Source organism: Myripristis murdjan, chromosome 23 (assembly GCF_902150065.1).
Source record: "Myripristis murdjan chromosome 23, fMyrMur1.1, whole genome shotgun sequence".
NCBI lineage: Eukaryota > Metazoa > Chordata > Actinopteri > Holocentriformes > Holocentridae > Myripristis > Myripristis murdjan.
In genome coordinates, this window is record NC_044002.1 from 16,113,732 (window position 1) to 16,136,633 (window position 22,902).

The 22,902-nt window shown below is 42.1% G+C and overlaps 3 protein-coding genes across 7 annotated transcripts in view; all 3 read right to left on the reverse strand.

The window, feature by feature from the left end:
- Positions 1-3,871, reverse strand: part of ahcyl2b (adenosylhomocysteinase like 2b) — a 51,935-nt gene extending 48,064 nt beyond the window's left edge. Inside the window, exon 1 of one of the 2 annotated variants that reach the window (XM_030045405.1) lies at positions 3,484-3,871. In XM_030045405.1, the coding sequence (XP_029901265.1) occupies positions 3,484-3,816 (333 nt within the window). In that variant the 5' untranslated portion in view covers positions 3,817-3,871. The remainder of the gene's footprint in view (positions 1-3,483) is intronic. The other variant, XM_030045406.1, reaches the window with a different exon arrangement.
- An 820-nt stretch (positions 3,872-4,691) lies between these two features.
- On the reverse strand, positions 4,692-15,776 carry tmem209 (transmembrane protein 209). 2 transcript variants are annotated; one of them, XM_030046268.1, is made up of 15 exons: positions 15,693-15,776; positions 15,135-15,295; positions 14,202-14,260; positions 13,946-14,077; positions 13,368-13,597; positions 12,832-13,036; positions 12,302-12,477; positions 11,496-11,567; positions 11,112-11,208; positions 10,394-10,519; positions 10,099-10,196; positions 7,781-7,895; positions 7,511-7,608; positions 6,036-6,109; positions 4,692-5,771 (listed from the first exon to the last, which is right to left on the reverse strand). In XM_030046268.1, exons 2-15 carry the CDS (start codon positions 15,272-15,274, stop codon positions 5,717-5,719), a joined length of 1,677 nt encoding a protein of 558 aa, XP_029902128.1. In that variant the 5' UTR covers positions 15,275-15,295; positions 15,693-15,776; the 3' UTR covers positions 4,692-5,716. The 2 variants fall into 2 exon arrangements, with proteins under 2 accessions (XP_029902128.1, XP_029902129.1); XM_030046269.1 differs by having other exon boundaries at positions 15,567-15,706.
- A 306-nt stretch (positions 15,777-16,082) lies between these two features.
- Positions 16,083-22,550, reverse strand: prdm4 (PR domain containing 4). Of its 3 annotated transcripts, none has more exons than XM_030046096.1 (12): positions 22,467-22,550; positions 22,048-22,114; positions 21,801-21,916; positions 21,371-21,559; positions 20,443-21,216; positions 19,759-19,908; positions 19,463-19,581; positions 19,285-19,370; positions 18,946-19,073; positions 18,190-18,771; positions 17,282-17,450; positions 16,083-17,033 (listed from the first exon to the last, which is right to left on the reverse strand). In XM_030046096.1, the coding sequence occupies exons 3-12, from the start codon at positions 21,913-21,915 to the stop codon at positions 16,673-16,675; spliced, it is 2,673 nt and encodes an 890-aa protein (XP_029901956.1). In that variant the 5' UTR covers position 21,916; positions 22,048-22,114; positions 22,467-22,550; the 3' UTR covers positions 16,083-16,672. The 3 variants fall into 3 exon arrangements, with proteins under 3 accessions (XP_029901956.1, XP_029901958.1, XP_029901959.1); XM_030046098.1 differs by having other exon boundaries at positions 22,478-22,512; XM_030046099.1 differs by lacking the exon at positions 22,467-22,550 and adding an exon at positions 22,394-22,422.
- Positions 22,551-22,902: the final 352 nt, after the last annotated feature.

Sequence of the window (22,902 nt, forward strand, 5' to 3'; positions counted from 1 at the left end):
CCCTGGATGTCCCAGAAGCTGGAGGTATCCATGCCAAGGCCCCAGGGGTTACAGCGAAACTCATCACCCAGTCAAAAAGCTTACATCTGGGTCCACCTACAGCAGAGAGCTGGCCTTTTAATCTCCTCATGTGGTGACATGATAAAGGCATGGATTAAAAGCTAGCCAGTCAGCCAGCCATCAGTGCTTCGTGCCTGTCTGTCTGCACACTCACATCATCAATTCTACTGCTTCTCTTGCCCGTTACTGCAATGGACAACCGGAATTCAATACAGGCAGTGGGTTTGGCCATGGACTTATAAATGCAACAATCCACAAGACCTACACTGTGTAGAGTTCTATAAATAAACTGGAGGCAAGCATCTGTCCCAGTGGATATGTGCTAAACTGGTTGATTGGGCAAATGCAGAGACAACAGAGAGAATTCAAATTAGTATAATGGATGGATTTCTGGTCAAATGTACAGCTTGGATTTTATTGTGTGATTTTATCCATTAGCCAGGCTTACTGACCTCTCTGCAGCATGCAAATAAGAAACGCTGACCCTACAACTGCAGATGATGACCTCTCTTTGATTACAGTGATCCCAGTATAGCGCAGCTTATCTTTAATGATCCCTTTTAAATCAAATCAAAATAGACTGCAAAAGCTTTTGTTCACATACAGCATATTCTATATTTATCATGGTCATCATTAAAAATGCACAAATGAAAGTATAAATGCATGTTATGATGTAATCATTGTCCGGATTAGAGATACACTGAGAGATCCCATTCAGATAGAAAATTCACATTCTGTTCGAGTACATGAAGAGCCAGCTCAGATAAAGGGCGGCCTAACAACTTGTACCAACCACAACAGGCTGCAGTACATAAGGCTCATTCCAAAATGAGTTACCCTGTATTTGTAAAACAAGCATGTACTTCGTGATAAGCTGCGACCAGCTTGGCGCTTTGATACTGACTCGCTCTGGATTAGAAAGGGATATCTGAAGCGGCAAACCTTTGCTTTACCAACCAAGCTAAACTCTGACACAACAAACAGACTAAGGCTGTTTCTAGTTATGTCCCTTATGCATTGTAAACTTTCTGTAAAGTCTTGGAACAGACTGACATTGTGATTTGTTCAAGCTGCTGGTTGCTGCTAGGACATCTACTGTTAGAAATTGATTAATTAATTAATTAGTTGATTAATAGCAGAAAATTAAAATAATTGACATGATTTAAGTGTACAGCCATATAGCTATACAATTTAACAGACTACAGAATATAGTGATTATTAAGATATATTCTCTATATTGTAGGATATGCTGAACAATCAATTTCAGGTTGTGATGTTTTTGTCTCCTAAAAGCTACGGCACTTTGAGATTATTAATTGTACCATAGTCCTATATGCAAACTTGATCTCCTCAATGATCCAGATGTGTCTGTTGCTATCGGGCAGGTTTGGTTCTGCTCTGCTCCCCTGCTGTGGTTCATCCTGCGAGCTCAGTGGTCCTGACTGCTGGCTGACTTCCATATGCCTGCTAGCTCTGACAGACAGAGGCAGGGAAAGCCATCTGCCGTGCGCTGCAGCTGGGGTGCACTCCATCCTCACACTGTCCCATCCGGCTCTACTGCTGTGGGTCTGATAGTGGGGTTCCCAGGGGCTGACTGATGGGTGTGTGTACAACAGTGGGTGTGGACAGTGAGGGTTTCCCACTGGGCTTGTTCTATCACCATTTTCCCTTTCTGCAAGACTAACAATCAGCTAATTGCCATTAAAGTTGTTTATATTCAGGGGTGGGTGACCCGACCTGCATGAACACTTTCTGTGGGATTTGTTTTCCCTCCCAGTGTTTCTTGATGAAAACACACCAAACCAGTATTTCACATTAATATTGCAAATGAGGTACAAAGTGGTTAACACACACACACACACACAGTGTAAAATTCATTTAAAAAACAGACAAAAACTCACTAAATTAGGCTGGCTAGGGACATGTGCCTTTGGGTAAATAATCGATCCCAACATGATGGAGTAACACCACATATCTAAAATCAGTTCTTAAATCTGACCACCAGTGATTCACCATACAACAGTGATCACAGACTATAAACCATTATCAACTATTTACAATAACTCTGATCATAGAGCTGGCAACCTCCTCAAAGGATCCCTTATCAAAAATTTCTCCCTCCTTGAACCTTGTCCTTATAATTCACTTTTGGCCGGATCAGGACTTTCCAAGATGCTGGAAAGATGAGATGTAGGCTATGTTTTACAAGGGAATGAACAGGCTAAATACGTCTGAGGTCGCAAAGGTAATCCTGAAGGACAGAAACTCCCTTCACTTAAGCATCTATCCTGGTCCCTGGCCAGCCTAAATCGGGCTTGGGAAACGAGGTGACAAGACTGCTACAGGATCACAGATTACTGACCACTGTTATGTCTGAGGTTAGGTCACACCTTGAGCGGTGTGGCATCAGTCAAGCTTGGCTTATCACGCTTTTGTTAAGTGTATTTTAAGCACAGTGCCCTAAAATAATCTAAATACTACACTGAGGTCAAGGAAGAAGCAAAGGTCATTTGACCTACCCAGACTGTGGTACCTTACTCAGTATAGTGCGTAACAGGCTGACATGCACATGGTGCTATAACCTCATTTCCTTTAAGTGTTGATTGCCACATCAAAAGTGAGATAAGCTCCCACTGGAAACTACAGAGACAGAGATATCTAGTTTTTCGTAGACTACACGTTTGTAATAGGGTGCAACGTGTCTTCAGAGGAAAAAATGTTGTAATTGGCCATATTCCTTACTGCTGCATCTCGGTAATAAAGTAGTCCAACACTGACATTGCTTTTACATTACGCAGAAAGCCCAGGCAAAGATAAAGCCCGATTTCACTCAACAGCTGAAGAACAAATCAGCAGGCTTGGGTAGTAAGCTTTCAACACTATTGCACAAAAAAAAGCTCTAGCTGATTCAACTGATAGTGCCAGATAATCTATGTCAGTGTAGATTTTAAATGCTAACGTTATGCTTCAAAGTCGGAGATCAACATAAAACAAATAAAGAGACACACAGTCACAGCTCGTTTCCCACTAGTGTTTTTCTCTCACGAGACCCTATCCTGGCATAACTTCAATCAGTTTGGCACTACTTTCCTAAGATGCCCACAATTACCTCGTGTTTAAAAGTTGTGCTGCGTCAGGCTAAATAAAATATAGGTAGTACGAGTTTTAATGGTTTATCCTGCTTTACATCCCGTATACTTAAGGGTGATAATAGAGCAGAATAATAATAGACCGTTATTAAAGGCTAAACTGACACAGCTGAATCAGCTTTAGGACCAGCTAGCCCGTTAGCATCGTCACACAATGCCAGCTTTCCCAGCGAGCTTCCATTGCAGTGTGGTGGTGGTAGTAGTAACAGTTCGTAGTGATCCAGGACAGCGAAAAAACACTCCTTGCACGCCACAAATTAGTTGTCCCTCTCACCTTTTTCATCCGCGGTGCTTCGGCCACGGTACCGTCTCGGTTGACAAAAGCCTCCCCGCCGTTTTGCTGCGGGTCCGGCCGCTTCATAGCCGACGCCTGCGGCATCTTAACGGGGTTCGGGGTGAGCAAGCCCGGGCTCGACTCCCCGGCTTTCACGGAGGGCTCAGCCGTTGGGGACGCAGCGGCAGAGGAACCGGCCTCATGTGGGTCGTTCTTGGCGAGGTTTTTACCCTCGGACATCGGTGTCACCGGGGATTCAGCTGCTAAGTCTTTGCCGGGGACGTCTTTGAGTTCGACCTCGGCCATTTTCGCTGCCACAACCTGTACTGACATCGCTGCAGTTTCACAAAGTCCTTTTTCCAACACAGATAACGAGTCAAGCGGATGTGAGTGGAGGACCAACGACGACCAAGTGCATTATGGGCTTTGTAGTTCTACTACAAAGCACCTCAACGCTGTCTCTGCAAGTGCACCCCAGAGCTTTAATAATGGGCACACTACAATCATTTCACATATGTTAATTAAAACGGAGAACGAAAATAAAACCATTAGTAGATGTATTTCTGGATGCCGAAAAAAAGCCTATGATAGAGTGGGACTACAACTCCCAGGCTGCGAAGCCGCACCAGAAAGTGGATTCTGGGAAATGATGTTTGTAGTAAAGGAGGCCGACGCAAAACTACAAAGTATAAGCACGGTCTATATCGCTGAGTGATGACTTTCAATATTTCTGCAAGGACCTTTAATATTGAAAACACTGACTCCCTAAATAATTTCCTTTATTCAGCATTAAAATAAAATTAAACAAAGAAGATCCTACTATGAATTTGAATTTATACAATGATAGGTAATAGTTCTGATCAATAATTTTCAAGGGAATAGATTTTTTTTTTTTTTTTTTGCTGTTTCAGAAGAAGTTTGTTCTTATAATTGAATTAAAATTGTGAACAAATACTCGAACACAGTCTGACATTTTATAGCTGGGTCATTCATCATATTAGGATGGGGTTAGACAAGATATTTACATCCACTAAGGCTCTCTCTTTAAGCACTTGTATATGTGTAACGTGCCACATGAGAAAATGGGTCCAACAGTAAGGTCACACATAGTTAAAAAATAAGCTATATCGCCATCAGGTGGATGTTTTCTCAAATAAAAAATATATGTAGCACACCACACTTAAGTGTACAGAATAACTTTCTCAGTGTTTGTTTTCAAGTCTCAATTTTATTCCCACATCTCAGGCAATATTCATAAAATGTAATTTATGGAAAAACAAGCAAACCTCTGAATTCTAAGTCAGACCATCCATCCAATATAAACTGTGGCATTTTGCTTAAGACAGCTCCTTTGTAAAAAATCAATCATACTCAAAGGACTCAGATTTTGACAATGTAACAATTATTCATGTCCCCCATACAGAATAAACCCACTGTATATAGAAACACATCATAGAATGCCTTAGCATAATGCAAAAATGTTGCAACCAGAGAATACTGTTACTTTTATTGTGTGTGGTGGTGTACCTGCTTCACAACCACAACAAAAAACCATGCAGCACTGCTTCAGGCATTTTGTAGAACTCCTGATTCCACTTTAGAGAAGTGCAAGCGCAATATTTAATCAGTAATCCCATGGCTGCAAATATTCATTCTGCTATAAAAAAAAATTAGTATACAAGCTGCAGTGGGTTATTCAAGCCAAATCCAAAATACAAACCAACAAACAAAAAAACTCATGTACAGACATATCTACATTCAAGCCTATGGGTCTAAGCCCTTTGCTATCCATATGATAAATCTGAGGTATATTATTTACAAGGCTGCCATGCTGGTACATTCTCAAAATACAAAGTATTCAGAAAACTGAACAATGTTAAAAAATACAGCTGTTTTGTATAATAAGCACATTGCGGTGTCATGAAAACATTTAGGTAAAATGTCAATGGCAATACACTGAGAATTTTAAACAAATTGAGAATGTCAAAAAATATGTTGTGCTATTTTAGATTGCTTGGAAAACTATGAAAGATGAAGGAAGATGTTTTGTTTTGAAATCGTCCTCTCAAGTCTTTAAAAGTGAAGTGCTTCTTCTCCAACATGTATCTGAAGCCAGAGAGCAGTCTTTAAGCTGAGGTGGTATTCCAGCACCTAACAGCATGCAGGCAGTTACAAAAATCCACTCATCTTGTGGCACTTTTCAGTGAAGAGCTCGTGAACATTTTGAACTGCATCAGTCCCCGAATATCCACAGGATGTTCACTCCAGACAGGCCAAGATTTACTCTCCTGCAATGAGCATGAAAAACAATTTCATCACTCTATAAAAAGACAAGCAGCGTCCAATACTGAAATTGAGTGTGATAAAAATGCAATCACCACTTTGGTATATGGCCCTTTTGCACAAAATAATCAATATTCAATGCTATTTTAAGATGCCACGTATTATCAGCTCGTTAAATGAGGATTATTACAAGCTGACTGGCCATTTTTAGGAGTTTGATGACTGCAGTGCAGTAAAAGCTGTGGTAGGCTGGCAGTCAAAGCACTCACCCCAGCATCCCTGACTCCTTGGTCTTGATTACGTAGAGGAACATGAGAACTGTGTGGAACAGGTTGTTCCTGCCCTGTAACACCAAACAAAATGGATTCATGTCATTGAAATGAGAGCTTAACTGGGGAGAAAAACAGTTTTACCTGTTTATGAATAACATTCCTGCTTCAACACCCAAGATTTGCCAGCTTTTCTGTGGGCTATCTGCTACATATTTGAGCATTAGTGGAAATCAGCAGGCTCCTAGTTACAAACCTCACTGGTGCAGTCTGAGTGGGAGTAATGAGTTTTGACTCTTGCTGGGATTCACACCGGGATAATCCGCAATGTATTTGCGATGCTGCAAACTTTACGGAGTGAATACACGTACCTATCACTTGTGCTATCACAGCATATGTATTTGTTGCAACATCCTGCAGACAAAACGGTTTCATCTCTATAACTTGGAGTTGGTTAAGAACTGCATAATCAATGTATGGAGAGACTCAATCCAATATGTGCAGCATCTAAAAATCTAACCCAATATGTCTGAATAATCATCCAAGGGTAACGTACTCTCTCATTTTAAATTATCTTCCATCATAAAGTAAAAGATCAAGTGGGATCCTGGCCTAAGAGCAAATAACCCCAATGGCCAAAAAGCTATTTGAATCAATTATGAAACCCTTACACAAGGAAAACACACATCAGTATCATAGAGAGAATATTATGCAAAGATTAAACCTTTTTGCACAACAACTTTGACATCCAATTCTCAAAGTGCATGTCATAAAAAAATCTTATTTCGGCTTATTTATACATGCACAGGGAAAAAACACCATCTCTGGCATCTTGACACTGTGTATCACAGCTGAGATGAATCAGCTTTTGTCAACAACACAGTTGAGGAATGTTGATATAGTAAGAATGACAAGGTAAATAGTGAAATAAGAGTACTGCTGAGTTTGATCTTCAGCCAACGTGTGTTTCCAGAGATTCAGGTGTTAACTATACAAAACACTATATGATGCCATCAGAGCACAAGCTGTTGACAAGCTTACAAGAAGCTGAAAAAAATGGAGACAGCAGGAATTCGAGACAGTTATTTTTAAAATGTGTCATCTCTGAGCTGTCTGGTAACAGCTGTACACATATGATCACGTATTAATGTGCTAATGTACAACAGCATGTCTCACATATCAGGGGCAATGTTCCCTGGTATTTTTATGTTCTCTATTCATTGTTCTGCATCTTGTGTGCAACTGGCTGAGTTTAACCCTTAAGGAAAGCAATATTTTATTTTTATTTTATTTTTTTATCTAATTTTTTGAGATAGAGTATCACCTCAGGCAGAATTACAACTTGTAGTAACCAGAGTGGCATGAAACAGATCAGGGCAAAACAAGAGCACAGGCCTTTGAAAAGTTCGTAAGACAAAATGAGCAAAAGTAAATGTGATTTTTTTTTTTTTTTGTTCTTTTTTTAAGTTGGTCACCTTAGGAAGACTATAGATGTGTCCCTGGTAGATCAGCTGGTAGTGAGGGGGGTTTGTGCTGCTCTGGTGGATGCAGAACAGGTTCTCATTGGTCACATCTATGACAGACACAAAAAAAAAAAAAAGCACACACACACAAACACACAATGGTGAAACAGTGTGAAGCGAACAAAAAGACAAAAAGTAGGTGTGCGTTTCTAAAATGGGAAGTGATGTGCCTTTTATTTTCCTTTCTTCCAAAGTGGACAGACAATTTGTGTGAGAACTCACCAGGTTTGTCCGGGGTGTGCCTGAAGTGCTGCGAGGTGAACGTCTTCCCATCTGGGTACTTGGGGTGTGGTGGCAGTCTGGAGTCCAGGTATGTGCAAAACACATGCATGAGAATCTAGTGGGACAAGACAAACTTTTTAAATCACTAGCACACAGTCAAATAACTGCAGGGCCAAAGAATATTTAGCACATGACACCAATTATTTGACACTTCGCCCTTTATCCTTTTTCTGTCCCCACCAAATGCATGTCAGAGGTCATGTTCGTGTTTTAATTCATAAGGACGTAGTGTCTTGCTCAAGGACCATTAATTAGGTTAAATACTTCCTGACATTGAGCCTGAAATCCCTTTTTTCCTCTCTGTCCATGCTCAACTCCAAGATGCAAAAAGGCTCTCCCTCCATAATGAAGAGAAGAGCCAATGCAGACAGAATGGACAATATATTGTAGTAATGATGACAACAATATTATTATAAACAGAGCAGAAAACCAACTGGTTTTGCCCACAGGCCAATGGCTGGTATATCTCAGTCACAATTTAAATAAGACACTTTCACCATTTTACAGAACTATTAGATTTGGTAAATCGAATGATCTTTAAATGCTGACGAAATTAAATGTGGCTGGCTTGTACAAGAGGAAGGTTATTTGATGATTAAAAAAAAAAGCTCAGAAATCTCAATTTACATTGCACTGCTTCTCCTCTACCTAGAAATGCACATGCTGTTTTAGGGACTTGACAGCAAAGCAGAATTAGCTACTGTCCTGACTGTCTGGCTGCACTGAAGGTCGACAAAATGTCAATGTCTAGGATACGCCGCCTTTAATTTCGCACCCTGGTCAAGGGATCCAAGCCAGTGAACCCTGACCCACACTGCTGCTCTGTATCCAAGATATCTGAAGAACATCGTCTGCAGTCCAGAGACTCAAAGAAGGTGGGGAGCTATTACAGGCAGATAATGTCAATCAGTCTGTGAAAGGTCAGATTAGCATATGTTTGGAAAGTTCAACGAGCTATGAAACTTTTAACTAAGCCCAACCTGAAGGGCCTGCTTCCTCGCAAATATCTTTATTCAGATCAGTTTTAACTCAGGCTTTGAGGGCAAGAAAAAAGGAGCCCTTTTGAAAACACAATTATAACACAACTGCATTTCAAACACTTGAGCATTATCTACATTTAAAAGCCTCATCATTGCATCACTAGTGCCCACACAACCAGTTGGGGAACTTGATTCCTTACTTCTGAGAAGAGACAGTGAAAGGCAAGTTGCTCTTCCGTTAAATCCTACAGCTTCTACCATTCATATGAAAGAGAGAGAGACTCTCAGTTAAGGTTGGGGTCGACTCACTTTCAGTTAAAAATGAGCAGAAAAAGTCATTTGCATATTTCTCACAACTTTTTTATCCCCTCAGTCATGTATGGTCTTCAAATACATTTTCATGGTAAGAAAATCCACTTTGTCAATTGACTGATCTGAAGTGCAGGGACCCCGACTTTGGTTGGAGTGTGTGGTATGTGACCACCCTGGTGTTTTACCCTCCACCAAGGAGGTGGCAGAGCTTATGTAACTGCTGTGGCTATCTGTCTGATTGTGAGCAAGACATCTCAAAACACTCTGAAGGGATGTAGATGAAACTTTGTAGAAAGGTTGGTCCAGAGCCAAGGAATAGTTGATTCAATTTTCATGCCAATCAGCCAAAACATACAACAAAGACAAACAGAAACTCAGCTATGACTCAGCTATTGCAATTCGCCTCATTCACCTCGGTGCCATGTTTAGTTAACTGGCATCATGTGGGGGATGAGATGCAGAAGTGCCATGAACTTCAATGTTAAAACTATTTCAGTAGTACAGAACGAAATACTGGCCACACTTTCATGATTTCAAAACTCTTACTAAAAGACTTCAAATGTGTTTAATCATGACAGTTTTCACGATATAAAATAAAACTAATAGAGGTGAAAAGCTGCGCGGCTGATCCCTCTAGTTGCTGAATAAGTAAAACAACCAGTGGAGTGGCTCGACTGATTTTGACGCGTGTTTCAAATCTGACCAGCTGACGAAAAGGAGACGTACCGCATTTCTGTGTCAATTTGATCTGCCTTGGTAGTGGAGGTCTGCCCTCTACTGACCGCAAGTTGTAGTTTAATCCTGTTTGTATGTTTTTTGTTTTTTTTTTTCGTGAGCTGCATTGAGACAAATTCCTATCAACTGCGGTGACAAGGCAATATAAGTACTGAATCTTTTGTTCTATATGGTAATTGGTTGAGCCACCCAGTTACTGTGTGTATGCACATGTGTGGGTGTGTGACTCACAGCACAGTCAGTAGGGAGGTCTGTGTCCCACTTCCTGCTCTTCAGATCCCCACCACCGTTCCAGCGAAAGGAGCTCATGCAGCCGCTGTGGGCCAGCTCTGACAGGGGAGCACACACACAAAAATACAGATGTAAAGGGAATAAGATTCTTTTCCACTCTCACTCATACAACGACAAATAGATTAATATAACTAAAAATGTACATAAGAAGTAATCAGATTTTCTCTCTGACACACACACACACACATGCACCATCGCATGCACAAACACACAGCTGCCTAGTACAACCACCTACCCTTTATCCGGTCCACTAGATACTCCTGGTTGGGTGTGATATCCAGGTACTGGACAATAGCATTCATGGTGGGGATGGACGAGGCTTTCACCACCGCTGCCTGCTTCAGGCTGCTTATACTGGCCTCTGGTGGAGCAGAGAGGGAAAGTGTTAGGAAAGCTGTAGAATAAAAAAGAAAAAACACTGCCACTGGTCAACTGTAAATTCAGAATCACAATCTTTTTTTTTTTTTTTTTTTTTTTTTTTTTTAGAGAATTTCTACTTTTGTTCAAAATACAAATAACTGCTTTTGCTGCTGTGATATAACAATGTTTTTTGATTTTTTTTTTTTTTTTTTTTTTTTTCAAACTTGAATTCAACATTTTCCCATGTGTTTAGACTTTGAAGTGCTTGATTTTATTACCTTTTGGCCAACAAAAGATTTACAAAGTCCACTGTGTCATTTTCAAGGACATGATCAAACTGTTTTTTCTCAATTTATGAAAGTTGAGTTTTTAACATGCATAATTTTCAATTGTGCAAATTAAAATTAAATTATAAATTCAACAGATATAGTAATTTTTAAAATATAAATTCATAAACATTTTCTCCAACAACTGGAGCAGCACACGTCTTGGCTACTTGCCAATGGGTATTTTCAACACACCCAACACAAGTTTGAGGACACACTAGATTCCTCATGATTCAACACTGCGTTCAGTGGTCAGCATGAGCGTACCTCCTATCTGGAGCTCAGGACAGCCCATCCTCCTGAGCTGGCTGTTCAATGAGTCCATCTCCTTGACCAAGGGCACCAGGATGGTGTCACTGATCCACTGCCAACACACAAGACACAGCACAATTAGTAAACCCTAGAAAATAAACTGCAATTTATACATTTCTTTATACACTTTTTCTTTCTTTCCTTTTTTTTTTAAAATGGAAATTTTATGAGCCAAGCACCGGTGACATCCATTTGAAAAACTTAATGTTCTTAAAAAAATGTGTTCTGTAAAAAATACCTACAACAATGACATTTTTTCCCCTTGAAAAAAATGAATAAATTGGTTTTCTGAGTTTGTTTAGAAAATATGTAGTCCACTGGTTAATTTTAACAGCTCACATTTCTAAGTTTGGCCGTCCAGCCATCGATGCGGTCCACCACGGGGCAGCTGGTTGTGATTCTGGCCCACACCTACGCATTTCACAGAAAAACATCAAACACACATTTCATCAAGTAGTTTCATGTTAAGGAATCAAAATCCCAACAAAAATTCCAAAAGCCATTATAACAAGGTACCAACTAAATGCTGTCTCGGTCATTAATTAATTTTCCTTGTTTGTTTAATTGTTAACCCATAAATGTAATACACTGAATCTGTGGTGATTCTTTCTTTTTACCTCTGCTTATTTATGATCTCATTTAAACAGACTCATTTAATAAAAAACACTTGACAGATGTTGTCGTTAGAGCTGGAAATTCTATCAAAATTGCAGTATGGCCAAGTGCAAAATCAAAATTGTAATGTTAAACTCTCTGACAAAGCATTGCTGTCAAGGAAGTACTATGGTGCTACAGAGATGCCCTAGTCTTCAAACTGTATTATAAGAAAACATGTTTGTTTGGTCCAGACCCCAGCAAAAATCACATCATCATCATTTCAGTAGTTTCTTTCTACGAAAATTAAAATTATGATCCAAAATATATCATTACGACTAAAATCATGAATCATATCACAACTGCAACACCTGGAAAATGAATTACCATTTCATTTTTGTTTAACATTATCGTTCAGCCCTAATTGTCATCAAGGGTTTAAATTACACACTAGTCTTCATGCTATCACAAAAACTAGTGGGTTTCATGTTTTGTTTTGTTTTTTCAACGGGCAAATATCAAAATTTGCACAAAACTTCTAATTTCCCGACCTCCTCAGCAGCCTGTTTGGAGCCCAGATCGGTCTCGTCCTTGTGGGCGGAGGGGGCCTGAGAGCGGCAGGCTGGCTGGTACACAAACTTCCTCAGGCTTTGAGCGTAATCCCCCACTGAGCGGTTGTAGTTCCAAAAGGTGGGGCTGTGGGACGGGGATGCAGACTCCGGACTCCCTAGAGCAGGCCATGATTAATAATAATTATTCATAAAAGGATTCACTCAAGGTATACTTAATACACACTACAGTTTTGAAACTTATTATGCAGTTAAAAGTCTTCCAAATACAAACTGTTACATTGTTTCAAGCTGCTGTATGTATGTGAAGTTCCTCTATTCTCTCACCATTTTCACAGGTAGCCAAAATAATCTGCAGAATCTATTCTGTCCTAAAAAATGTTGCTGGTTGATAAACTAGTCAAAGTAGCTGATGAAATGTTATATGCCAGTCAGGTCAGTATCCTGTCCTGATAATACTAGTATTTTTCTTACTAGTGATATTACTACTGTTACAACATACAGTACTGCACCTAGTTGGCTGCGGTGGCTCTTCTCCTCCTCGGTGCGGAGGAATCTCTCCAAGGTTTTTAGGTCCTCCATGTAGTCCTCCTTGCCACCAGGGGAGTTAAATACAGAGGGTGAGGTGCGGTATCGAGCCCTCAAGCTGGAGCCTTCCACCGGCCCGATGCTGCTGGGGTATGGAGAGGAGCCAGGGGATGGACTGTAGTTCAACACCTGAGATAAGGAGGAGCATCAGGTTGGATAAGAAGGGCAATAAAATAACACCTAATGCTATTTTTTGTAATATTAAACTATGCAGTCAACACAGATCTTGGTTTGGATGATAGAGAGAGGGAGGTACGGCTGTGGATCTAATCATTTTCACATTAAAGAGAGCTTTCTTTTTGAAGAACCACATTGTTACAATGAGCTGACAAAACAAGTACAACACCTAAAGAAACAAAAGGGATTGACTGGTGCCCACAGATTTTTTCTCCATGCTGACAACACACTCTTTGAGTACACCGACTATTACTAAAAGACACTGGTGTTGGGACTAGCCTACCTTTCCATAGGCCAGTGAGGGGGAGAAGGGCCCCCCCGTACTGCTTGGGGTGGACGGGTTGCTCAATGGGGGACTGTAGCCGGGCACACAGCTGGGAGAGAACTTGGGGCTGGTGGATGCCGGGCGAGATGGGCTGAAACTCAGTACGTTTTGTCCCTGCAGCGGGGACGACTGAGCTGGAGCCGGAGTCTCCTTCTTCTCTGGCTTCTGAGGCGGAGAGGCCTGGATCCCTACAGGGAGAATGACAAAAATCAGCCTTAGGTTTCATACTGAAACCTAAAAACAGACTAATTTCCAGTGAATTATCCCCTGCAAAAGCAGTTATGATTATTACTTTGTTTACTGAGTTTATTTACATGAGCACAAAAATGATGAAAGCCAAGAAAAAAATGGTGATTGTGCAGGTTACATTTAAAAAAAAAAAAATAGCCACTGGGCTCATGGAAGTGTCTCACCTCATAAGCAATAAAAATTGACATTAAAATGTTCCATCAATGTACCACAACTCTTTTAGAAAAACAATACCAAGGCCAGGTACTTGACTGGTTTAATACCAGCCGCTGAGAACCAAGTCTCACCTGAGTTTCTCAGACCCAGGAGGCGATGCTGCTCAGGGGTTACAGCGATGGTGGAGGGAGCCATTGTGTACTTGAAATACTTCCAGAAGTCAAACAGTGCATTGAGGCTAAAGAGGGAGGCCAGCACCAGCTCTGTTGGAGAAGACAACAACAAAGAAAACAGCAGTGTTCAGGTTAACCCTCCTAGTATGGATAATAATAACAAAGTGCTTAGCTAGGCCAACCTCTACATTAAGGACACAGTTGAAGCTCTCACCAATGTACCAGATAGGCCAGTAGGTGATGTTGTAGTATCGACTCAGTAGTTTCCCAGACCTAAATGAGAGAAAGAAAAAAAAAACATTAGTGATAGGAGTGAAGAAAAAAATATTTTCACTTAAGTATTGCAGTCTTTTTTATTTTAATCAATTTATTTATTATTGCATGGAATTAAAGTTAAGATACTGATGTTATGTGAAACTAGATGATTCGTTGGAAACAATCATGTCATGCTAGGTTGTTGGCAAGGGGGACTAAATATCGTGCTGAGGTTAAATTAAATTTTGGTGCAGGAAAAACAGGCATTTTCAAAGGGATCCCTTGACCTCTGGCCTCAACACATCTGAATGAAAATGGATTGTATGGGTAACCCACGGGTCTCCCCTTTTGCAGACAAGTCCACTTTATGTTAATCCCATGCAGTTTTTTGCGTGTTTTTTGTGTGTTATTTTGACCTATCATCTGCCTAGTGGGGCCTGAACAGCCTTGGAGGTGGCTAAACTGGGTTTGACTGGAAAGCTGAGACTCTTGTGGATTCAATGTGTGATGATGTTTACTCCCATACTGACCATTTAATTGCAGTGAGACCATTTTATGGAACTGTACGTCACATAAATGACCCATTGTGACCTTAAGGGTAATCACAGCCATATGAACTCCACAAACCACAAACTAGAGGACAATTTAAAAACAAAAATCCCAATAAAACGTAATATCGAATTGCAATATTTGTAGAACTGCGGTACTTAAGAATCACAATACACCTTGGTGATAGTATCAAGCTTAGAGTCCCAGACCTTAATCATTAATGATGACACTATGAGGTGAAAGAGAAGAGCCAGAGGAGCTGCACATTGTAATAAGCATGCCTCATGTCGCTCCAGTGCCCACAGCTGGAGCTCTGGCCACTGACCACCTGATGATAACTCACATCTCAGTGTAGATCATGCCGGCCAGAGACACGTTCAGGACAGCCCAGGCCAGCACCACCTGGCGTGCCTGTTCCTCCCTCTTCATCCTCATCGCCCTGTCAATCATACTGGGCATGCCCTCCTTCGGTGGGGTCAACATGACCGCGTCAGACTGTCCTGCCTGTGATACGGAGCAGATAAGAACAACACATTAGCATCTGCGCGCGCTTCACTCCAAGTCATGTGGATCCCCAGTCTCCCTAGAAACACCTGACACACTTGCCACGGTTTGTACAGACAATATCAATAGTCAAGTTGTCATTTTAGATTCACACAGCATGAAATTAACTAACATAACAGCTGTAACCGGGTCTCTATATTAGCTAGCTGCCCGCGCTAACACTTGCTAGCTAATGGGTGACTAGCGTTAGCATAAACGATGTTGGATTTACTTCCAAACTGTGCGGTCACTTCAGATTTTCTTTCATGTTCTGCAACCGAACACGCACATGTCCCTTCCCATCAAAGGCAAGAGCAAAGTATAAATGAAAAACGATTAATATTTAGGTCTTTCATACCACGTTTAACTGGGCGAAAATAGCGGCGCTGCATAGTTTGTATTTCAACCGGAAGCGGTTCTTCACATGGCGATGTATTTCCGGTTTTAATTTCGAGTACAGAAAAATTAAATTTATCGTCTGAGGTGGGCATAATATGACCATTAAAACTTAAATAAAATTGAAATCCTATTTGACAAAATAAATAAATAAATAAATAAAATCGAAATCTTCAGTGTTTATAACTGTGCCCTCCAGCCTGTTATTATTACAATGGAAAATATAATAAAATATATTTTAAAAAATCATACTTTTTACTTAGGATGATGCTTACTGTGATATTCTGCAAATAAAGCCTGAGTACACAAAGTTCAGGTGGGTTCACATCCCTGCACACAACCGCACACCAAGCCGGATGAAAATGCTTATTTATTAAAACGTTATGCACAAAATAAGACAGACATATTTTAACATTCAAGTTGCAGACAGTCACGCCATGAGGAATTCCACAGTAATGCCCAAATTCCTGCTGTCAAGAGGCTCACAGATCCACTCACACACAGAATAATTACTCATATAAATAAAGGCCATACCACTTAGCGATTATGTGTGATCAAATAATCGCTTATTTGATCCAGATCAGAATGGAAGAATACAGCATGTGCACTGGGTCAAATTATGTCATTAATTCATGGAAGATAGCTTATAATGACCTCAACGACCGATAATATGATATAAGCCTGAGTTTAAAAAAAAAAAAAAAAAAAAAACAGTAAAAGAAACTTCTTTATTGATTGGCCTATGATGCAAGGATTATTAGCAGCATATGCATTTGAAAAACCAAGCATGATTGGAAAATTATGATGATCATGTCATTTGTTCAGATTACAATTTGACAAAGTAACTGGAATTTGGCAGAAAAAAAAAGCACAAAAAACAGGAGAAGTAAACACCAGTTCTGTACAAAAGTCAATAAATAAACAACAAGAGGCACAGTGTCATCAATGGTTGGGTGACAGGGATTTTTCAGAGCTGTATCCGGCGACATCTAAACCACAGTCCTCGTTACCGGCTGAATCAACGAGTCTCTCCACCCCTCCCTCCCCCCTGCCGTCATCGTCGTCGTCCTCCTCCTCGTCTTCGTCGTCTTCCTCCCCGTCTTGCTCTTTCCGGGACACTCGTTCCGTCTTGGGCCCTTTGCATATCTTGAGGTGGCGGGTGAGGTGGTACTTTGTGAGGAAAGCCTTGTGGCATTTCTCGCAGACAAAGTCCCTGCGGCCCTCGTGCGAGTTCATATGCTTCTTCAGGTGGTTGGTCTTCAGGAAATGTTTGTCACACTTGGGGCACTGAATCCGCCGCTCGCTGGTGAAATAAAAAGGATGATTAATAACCGGACATGAGAGGCACAAGAAGAGAATATGGAGGGCAACAGAGGGCAAAAAATGACGAAGGAAACACAAAATATCAGTTATCCGACACGATGCAAGAATGATGGTATACATTACTAAACTAAAAACTAAAATACACCCCAATTCATCAGTTTACCACTGGAGAAAAAACACAATATTACCTTCACCACTCTGTCAGGTGTAAATAAACTGGGTACGTACTGTGTGTGAGAGAACATGTGCTGTTTCAGGTCATGTTTCCTGATGAACGCCCGGTCGCACAGGTCACACTTGAGTTTCTCCGCGACAGTGTGGATGACCATGTGTGAGGCCACGTGGGATTTCTGGGTGAACGACTTCTCGCAAACTGTGCATCTGTAGTTCTTCTGACCTGTCAGTCATTAAAAAAAAAAGAAGTACGTTAACAGGTCAAGATTCAGGTATGGAACAATGGATGCTTCTGTGCTGAATATTATGTGAGCCAAGGAGGCCAAAAACCTCTTGCAAAATACTTGTCAACAGAGCCATTTATTGCCCCATAACACGTGTGTAAAAATACAAATTGCACTTTTGCCCCTTAACCTTCAAGGAAGTAATAAATGGCCATGTTAACAAGCCATTTTTGCCCCATCAGCCCTCCAGAGCACAAGACATGCAGTGCAGTGAATGAAAATATCTTCTTTTAATACAGTCTTTCAACAGCACAGGGTTTCAAAGGATTTCCGAGCATGCACTGGTATGGTATTCTGCACAACACTGAAGTCCAGAATCTAGTCAGCCATGTGTAGCATTGTTCCCTCTTTCTGCCTGACTGTAGCAACTTTGCAACTCCCTATCACTGATTATTATAGCGCAATAAAAATTTCAACCTGTGGTGCCAGTTCATGAAAGCTTTTTGAAAATTCTCTGGCGCACAGGAAGTCGTGCCTTTTACAGCAGTTTGTTTAGAAAAAATAGAAGAAAAATTGGGTAGTTAGACTGAGCAGCAAGAGCCACCATGGCCGAATCGACAAATAAAGCAATGCCATGTTTAAAAAAATCTAAATTGCAGTGCACTAACACCACAGCAATGACCACTTCATCCAAACTACAATCTCTCACATCATCATTACAATTGTGCATGCACACACCTGTGTGGATCTTGAGGTGCATTCTGAGGTTGCTGGGATCGCTGAAGGCCTTGCTGCAGTATTCACACTTGTGCGGCTTCATCCCCACGTGGCCCATGAAGTGCACGTTGAGCTTGGTGGACGTGATGAACGCCCGGGTGCACATGCTGCACTTGAACTTCTTCTCCCGCACGTGGCCCTGACCGCTTGCACTGGCTCTGGAGGTAGTGTTACTAGAGTTTGTGTTACTGCTGCCGCTGCTGTTGTCATTGTTCGTGTGGCCTGTGTTGGGCGTGTGGCAGGGCCACGGCGAAGAGGAGGAGCTAGAAGTCCCATTGGTCAGTTTCTCTTCCTGGAGAGGGTGTTGCTGTGGCTGTGGCTGTTGCTCTTGTTGCTGCTGCTGCTGTTGTTGCTGCTGCTGCTGCTGTTGTTGTTGCTGTGGTTGCTGCTGGGAGAGGTCTTGCTGCGAGGGGCTGTGGCTGTGTGGAGGTGGGTTATGGCTGTGGTTGCTGTTATGGCTGCTAAGATGAGACTTGAGCTCTGCAAAGGAGGAGCACTCCTTACCACACTGGCAGATCTGACCCTCAGGCACCTGAGGAACACCTGCAGACACAGGAAGTATATTCAACATCAGTTCACATGCAGCTACTAGTCTCTCTTCTGCTGAGAATTGATTGATTGTAATCACATTTATGCATGACAAAAGCTTCTTTAAAAGCTGTGCATTTTAAATCAGGAGATGAAAGTCAGTGTCATGAAGAGAGTAACTCAGTTCACCCATCAGCCTGCTGTAGTCTCTGCTGTAATAGAAGAGCAGCTCCTGGTCCGGGTGGATCTCTGTGGTCGTGCAGAAGAACAATTTACCGTTGGCAGGGTAGGCCACCAGATTCTGCTCCTCACGGGTCCTACACACACATTTAAAGATGCCAACTATAGTAACACTTATTTGGATAGTCAAAGTAACATGTTGGTTGTGCTACATGAATGTGGCAAAAAAAAAAAAAAAAAAAAAAGATTCAACTGTGTCGATAGATATTGCGATTGATGCTGCCTTTTTATAAAGGCACATTTCAAATAATGTAGAATTATCTCTACATGCATGCTTGTGTGATTTACCTTGCCTTGCGGACAAACATCATCCAGTTGCATTCATTCTCAACTGTTGTCACAATGCAAAACTCCAGCACATTGTTGTGGTACATCTGAGACATACAGACGTTCATCACATTTATTATTTTATATATTTTTTTACTGTCAATCTTCATTTTATAGTACAACACTGGCTATCACTCACCTTCCATATTTGAGGTGTGTCTTTTTCTGGCCAATCAGACAGATCCACATTGGTACAATGCTGCCCAACCATTGGTCCAAAGCAGGTCCTTGGAGGAATGACGTCCCGTGCAAATACTCCTACAAGGTGCCAGACAGTACATTCAGTGTGCAAACCAATGCAACTATTAAGATGTTCCACCAAATGTTTGAAATGTTTTGGTTTGGTTTGGCTTTCAAATAAGGCAATAAAGCATATTTTAATCCGTGTGGACCTTGAGGTAATTACACACCTAAAACAGCAGTTTCCTTTCTTACCAAGTGGTTCGTCGGTCACTGAGATGCGGAGGCAGAGCGGACGTGGCAGAGAGAGACGAGCCCGGCTTTGGATGGGTGTGTCAGGGATGAAAGTGACCGGGCCGTGCTCCGGGCAGTCTGAGGTATATAAGCGCTCACACAGTGTACACCCTGGTGGACAAAAATCACAGCACCACGAAAGGTAGAAGTGAGAACTGTTGCAGTCTTTTACACTAAATGGCCAGTGCAAATGTCTGATAGAGCATTTTGGCGGAGGCTAGTTTGCTGTATGCCATCTTTGAACTATCAAAGCATGTACATTCAAACATAGAGCAAATTCCAGGACTAAAATTGACTTTTGTGCAAATGTTTATTGTTGAATAAGTCAGGTCTTGTTTTTTGCTTGTGATATCTATCACTTGGGACTGTAAAAAAGAAATTTGGTATTTGTGTTATTGCTCTTTTAAAGGTCTAAAGTTTGTCATGCATTACTAAAAACAATAATGGCTTAATGTTAATTTCCAAAAGTATTTTTCTAAACTTTATGAACTTGAACTGAATTATCTATGAACAACTTTTTGCTCTTTTTCCACGTCACAGAAAACATAATTTCCAAATTAACTGAAGTTTCCAGGGTTTTCTCTCACAGCTGTAGGAACCATTCAAAATGCACAGCAGAGCTAAAATGAGGTTCATCCCACTCACAGATGGTGTAGGCAGTGACCATGTTCTCCTTGTTGGAGGTAGAGTCCTCTAGCTGCAGGGTGGAGTTGACCAGCACCAGGTTGTTTTCGGGCACCAGGGGCACCTCTGCTGTGATGGGTGACACGGTCACCGCCTCCAGCCCCATCCCAGAGTGCCCGTGGAGGGACACCGGCTCCAGTTGGGCCTGGGCAGCCATGGAGCCTGTGAGCACCACACTGACGACACCGGAGTTCAGCTCCCCAGTTGAGTGGAGTTGTTCCCCCAAGCCGCCTGCTCCTCCTCCCCCAGTGTTACCCACCCGACCCCCCATGTGCTCTGGCTCCATCACCACCGGCAGCTCCAGGACAGGTCCAGGCCCGTGCAGGGGCATCACCCCACCAGATGAGTCCACCCCGGCAAGTCCCTCGTGCGGTTGGGGCTGCCTTCCTCCTCCAAGCTGCTGCTGGGAGTCAGACACCGTCACCACCCCCACCCCTTCCATGGTGGCCAGCTCCTCCCCCATCCTGTCAGGGGACATGGGGCTGCTGACGCGGGACTCCATGGCCAGACCGGTGGAGTCCAGCTCGTGAGCACCAGCCTGGTGCAGATCTCCCTGGCCGCTGACCTGTCTGGAGTCCAGGGGCACCAAGCCCTGCTCCAGTGGGCCTCCGGGGCCACTGTAGGGGTCCAGCCCTGAGGAGTTGTTGCTGGCCACAGACAGGGTCCCATCCATGTTGAGACTGCTGGGGTGAATGTACTGAGGTGGTGGACGGTCTGCCAGATAGGACAGGATACCTACAGCAGCAAAGAGAGAGGGAGCAAGACTTTTGTTACATACACACTATGATATAACTGTTGACTAGAATTCCCTTGTACAATCAGTTTATGCATACTGACCACACACTCTGCTGATTTAAGTATCTTACACACTCTTAACACATTTCCTGACCTGGCAGTATGTGTCGGAAGTAGCTGCTCTCCAGATGGGGGTATGGAGGAGGTGGCAGGGAGTAGTTCCTCTCAGGCAGGCCACACATCACCCCCCTGTCCCCCAGTGGACCCATGGGCAGCATGAGGGACAGGGCCGAGGGGAGGGAGCCCAGGGAGGGACCCAGGCTGGGGATGGCTACCGGCATGCCTGCACAACAAGCAAGGAGTCAGATAACAAATGTCAAATTAGTCTTCACAATATTCAGAGAGGCATTTATCAGTGTCAATGTGGAAAATGAAAAACTACTGAGAAAAATAAAGTTAAACTTAAGGAGCTGCAGACCAGTCCAGATTCGTATACGTAAAATAAAATGCATGAATGTTATTTAGCTTGTAACATGTAAAGCTTTGATTTCCTCCCAAAGGGGCCTGGGTAATGCCCTCCTTACCTGGCGTGGGAATGGGATTGTGAGTGGGGGAAGTGGGCAGACCCAAGTGGCTGGCACTCACAGAGGGCACACTGAGCTGGTCCATGCCCACCGGACTCAGGTTCATGTCATTCATCCTGGAGAGACACCATAATAATAATAATAATCAAATACAAATGAACTACCACAGGGTCAATAAGCCCACTGCATTCATGACCATAGCTCTTGTCTAGGAAAATGATAATGCACAGGGAACAGAGTGAGCTACCTGAATTCAGCAGCTGAGGTCCATCAGTAACGGTGTGCCAGTGAAGGGTGCATTTGAATATCTCACCCTGCGAAGACGACACACAGGAAAACAGCGTTAACCACAATAATAATACCCACCACAATCATTAATACAACTAAAACCCTGCATTAGTTGAGTTATAGGTGGATTCAACGTGATTCAACGTGTACAACCCGCCTATTTACTTGTTTGCAACTAGTTAGCTAAACACCAACCAGTTTTGGCATACAATGCTAATATCAGCCTGGCTATCTATCTCCATAACTCAACATAACAAAGATATAAAACGCAGCGCAGCAAGGCTCGGGTGTCGAGTAACGCTTACTATGGCGAATATGGCCCCTCAATGCAAATTCAAACATTATTTGAAGAGAAATCTCCATAAAACAACAACATACCAAAATAATACCTCCATGAACGGGGCCATGACAGCACACTGCCCTGCGCATGCGTGGTAGCAAGTAGGACTAGGGGGAGGCGAGTTTTTTTTTTTTTTTTTTTTTTCTAGCAAAGCGAGGGGGAGGGGATGATTTACATTTATTCCCTACAGCCTTGCCCTAATGTTAGCCACTACCAATGCATGCCTAACCCTATCCTTAACCCAACCCCAACCATAATGTTAATTAATAAAGCTAGATGGCCAACAAAAAACTTGAAAATACCTCTGCTTAGCTTGGGAAATAATTTGTTTGAGGGAGTAGTTGGCTGATCAGAGGATATTTTTTATGCTTGCAGGTTCCCATACTGATGTCAAACAACCTCCAAGGTGAACAGTAGTTAATGTTATCATCATTTCACTCCTTAGCAGAGTAAGAACCTGTGGGATATTACTAA